The 3,795-nt window shown below is 40.8% G+C and overlaps 1 protein-coding gene across 1 annotated transcript; it reads left to right on the top strand.

Moving 5' to 3' along the window:
• The first annotated feature begins 947 nt into the window (after window positions 1–947).
• Window positions 948–2,932, top strand: LOC107760295 (glucan endo-1,3-beta-glucosidase 11-like). Its single transcript, XM_016578326.2, has 2 exons — window positions 948–2,386; window positions 2,513–2,932. The coding sequence occupies exons 1-2, from the start codon at window positions 1,223–1,225 to the stop codon at window positions 2,630–2,632; spliced, it is 1,284 nt and encodes a 427-aa protein (XP_016433812.1). The 5' UTR covers window positions 948–1,222; the 3' UTR covers window positions 2,633–2,932.
• The last annotated feature ends 863 nt before the right edge of the window (window positions 2,933–3,795 follow it).

Raw genomic sequence — 3,795 nt, 5'->3', positions numbered from 1 at the left:
CCCCCCCCGACACCGTCTTGTTTTCTGTAATAGCTTTCATTCAATGCAATCAAGCTTTCTTTCATTCTCAATTCTCTTTTCTGCTCTCTTTCAATTGCTCATGACATTGGTTTTTCCGTACGACACTGACAATCTAGGCTAGCGTACGGAGGGGACCTCAGTTGGCGGACAGCAACCGTACTGACATCGGTTGCCTAGCCTTACGTCGCCCTTCCAAGGAACTTCGGGAAGGCGCCGCGTAACAGACCATATGAGACAGAGAGGGAAACAAGGTGTATTGATTGAAGAGAGACTCCATATCAGGTAGTATTGATCAGTGATAGCAGCACACCATCTCCTCAGCTGAATTGGTGAGCCCCACGTCATTTCGAGGTCCTGTATTTCTTATCCTTTCTACACAGCGCTTTGAGGTATTGCCGGGCCTTATTGCCGGTACTGTCATAACACTCTTTTGTTCCTGTTAGAGGTTCCGTAGATATATTGCGGGTTGTATCTATTTTTGGGAAGGTTAAATAAAAATGTTGTAATCGTATCATCTGTTCCACTTTAACCATGATCGTACAATATACTGTTTTGGAGACTTGTTAATGACGTAACTAATGGGAATGAACTAGTGTTATTCACATGACCACTTTCTGCCTAATTAATGAAATGTATTCTTTTCTTTATTTATGGGTGAGTTGGGTAGAAGGTATTGTAAAGGCTTGCTTGACCGAAATATCTCGGTTGAGCGTCGGTCACGCTCCCCAAGGTCGGGACGTGACATCATGAATTATATAATTCATATTATCCGTCAGTTAACTCATTTTTTATTCATATTAATATGATTGGATCGAATAATTTTTTTTTTTCATTATCCGTCCCGACCCACCCACAGCCGACCAAACCTACCTATTTGCCACCCCTATGGGTTAAGATCCTTACTAAACTACATCGGGAGGAAATTTAAATCAGGGCATGGGCATGCAGATGCGACAGGCGACTGCTGGAATACGGACTAATGTTTAATGTCACTACTAATTCATGAAATGAATGGCTCACCTAACTCCGTCAACTTGCATTAACGCCGTTACGTTACTTCCCCAGAAGTCAGTTCCCACTCAATTCCCACTCTTTACTCCACTCACTTCACTTCCCTCTTCAAGCTCCACTCCTTCCTCATCCATTTCTTCTTCTACATTTTAAACTTTAGTTGAATCTCTGAGCAAATATTTGGAGATTCATGGAATTTTCAACCAAATACCTTGTAGTTGTAATTTTAGTGTTTTTGAGCCCCGTTATGGGGACTTCAATCGGCGTAAACTACGGGCAGATAGCCGATAACCTTCCTCCGCCGGAGAAAGTGGTCCCGTTAGTGAAGTCCATGGGCGCAACTAGACTGAAGCTGTACGACGCAGATCCACGTGTACTCAAAGCCTTTGCAAACACTAACGTCGAGTTCATTGTTAGCATCGGCAATGAGTACCTCGCCGATATGAAGGATCCTGCCAAAGCTCAGGCTTGGGTCAAAACCAACGTCCAAGCCTATTTACCGGCGACCAAAATCAGTTGCATCGCCGTCGGAAATGAAGTCCTCACGTTTAACGACACTTCGCTCTCCAACAATCTCCTCCCGGCGATGGAAAGCGTTTACGCTGCGCTTGTCAGTCTTCACCTTGACAAACAAGTAAGCGTTAGCACCGCACATTCCCTTGCAATTCTAGAAACTTCCTATCCGCCGTCCGCCGGAGCTTTTCGCCGGGATTTGGTGGACTGTGTTACTCAGGTGTTGAACTTCCATTGTAAAACAGGCTCGCCTTTTCAGATTAATGCTTATCCTTATTTTGCCTACAAGGCAAATCCGAAGCAAGTGCCGCTCGATTACGTGCTCTTTCAGCCTAATTCGGGGAATGTCGATCCTGTGACGAATCTCCACTACGATAACATGCTTTACGCTCAGATCGATGCAGTACACTCTGCTTTAGCGTCAATTGGCTACAAAAACGTGTGCGTCCAGATCTCAGAGACAGGTTGGCCGTCGAAGGGAGACGGTGACGAGGTCGGAGCAACGCCGGATAATGCGAGGAAATATAACTGCAATCTCATCAAACTCGTGAGTCAAAAGAAGGGAACTCCGTTGAGACCTAACACCAATTTGAATATATACGTATTTGCCTTGTTTAACGAGAACTTGAAGCCCGGTCCGATGTCGGAGCGCAATTACGGGCTTTTCAAGCCCGACGGATCACCGTCTTATCCCTTAGGATTCGCCGGAATAAACGCCGTCGGCACTAATAGCAGCAGCTCGAGTAGTCCTGCAGCTGGCACCGATTCTTCAACATCGACGTCGTCGTCAACACCGGCCTGGAGTTCCCCGGATGGCTATCTATCCATTACTTCTGATTCGGTGAGCCTTTCAGCAATCTATTTTATATAAAAAATATTTAGATATCATTCTATAATACTTTAAATTATCTTCTCAAAATAAAAAAACATGGTGTAATCAATGTCATTTTGTATTATTTTATTTCAGGGAAGAATCCAATTTTCCTCGAAATCCTTGGTTGTGCGACTTCACCTAGTGGGTTTATTTTCACTGTTTTTTTTTCCAACTTTAACTCCATGGAATTGCATGAACCGTCATTTGCTATGAGGTCCGATCCGCCATTGTAAAAGCCAATTGGCCCTTGGCAAGCTAGCACGCTATTGGATTCTTTGATTACTGTCTTATTCTTTTCTTTTTCTCTCCGCAACTAATAATCGGCGGCTGCTTTGCTTTGCTGATTCGATTCGATCCGCCGGAAATTTGACAGCTACTCCTCCACTTTATAGCTGTTCGATGTGACCTTTTTTTCCTTGTCAGAATAATTATATTCGACTGTTGTATTCTAAACTTAATTTATTCTAGTTTTAGACTGCCATTGATCAATTTATTCAATTGGTAATTTGGTAACAGTAGTTTGTATATTCTATCGGTACAATAATTTGTACTCCTATGTCTTATCAAAGCTTCGTGAACTCTTTCTTAATCCAACTGCAGAGAAACCCCCTCCCCCACAATAAAAAAACCCCCAACATTGCATTTAACTTTTTTTTTTTTTTTGGACTTTTCACTTGGTACACATTGGAGCTTGATTAAATTTAGATTCTCGCCGAGAAATCAAACATTAGAGAAAATGACTTCGCATCTAGAGCTCGAATTCCAGACCTACAATTGCAGACAAGCCCCTCCAACCCCCTCCCCCCCAAACCCCAATATTGCATTCAACTTCCTTTGATGTAAGAGTCTTGGCCTATGATTTAAAAGTTTGATTTTTCAATTTTTGAAAGAAAAATATGTTTTCAAGCCTATACCAAGATAAAAGCGTCAAAGTTAGTTTCTTTTAATTGTTGCAAAAAGTTAAACAAATTTATTTGGCAGTATTTGGTTTACGAACCATTTTTCTAAAAAAATTCCCTAAAAACTCTTTTTAAAATTATCAAGCAAACGTCAAATATGAATTGTTTGGCTGGAGAAATTTAGGAAAAATAATTCCCTCAAATAATACTCACATTAAGTAGGCGTTTGGACATAAGAATCGTAAAATTCGAAAAAATAGTGAAAGAATTTTTCAATTGAAAATGATATTTGAAATTTAGAGATGTGTTTGGACATAAATTTCAGTTTGGGTTGTTTTTGAAGTTTTGTGAGTGATTTGAGTGAAAATTTTCAAAATGCATGTTCAGGTGAAAATTGAAAATTTTATGAACAAACGCTGATTTTGAAAAAAAGCAAATTTTTTTTGAAAAAATCTTCAACCAAATTGTATGTCCAAA

Source organism: Nicotiana tabacum, chromosome 15, assembly GCF_000715075.1.
Source record: "Nicotiana tabacum cultivar K326 chromosome 15, ASM71507v2, whole genome shotgun sequence".
Classification (NCBI taxonomy): Eukaryota; Viridiplantae; Streptophyta; class Magnoliopsida; order Solanales; family Solanaceae; genus Nicotiana; species Nicotiana tabacum.
The sequence above is the reverse complement of the archived record's forward strand: the minus strand, read 5'-3'. Positions and strand labels throughout refer to the sequence as shown.

What these genes read in the sequence shown, in the direction of transcription:
- LOC107760295 (XM_016578326.2), top strand. Translation starts at nt 1,223, where the DNA reads ATGGAATTTTCAACCAAATACCTTGTAGTTGTAATTTTAGTGTTTTTG. An exon ending in TATCCATTACTTCTGATTCG is followed by an intron (nt 2,387 to 2,512) that starts GTGAGCCTTTCA and finishes ATTTTATTTCAG; the next exon opens with GGAAGAATCCAATTTTCCTC.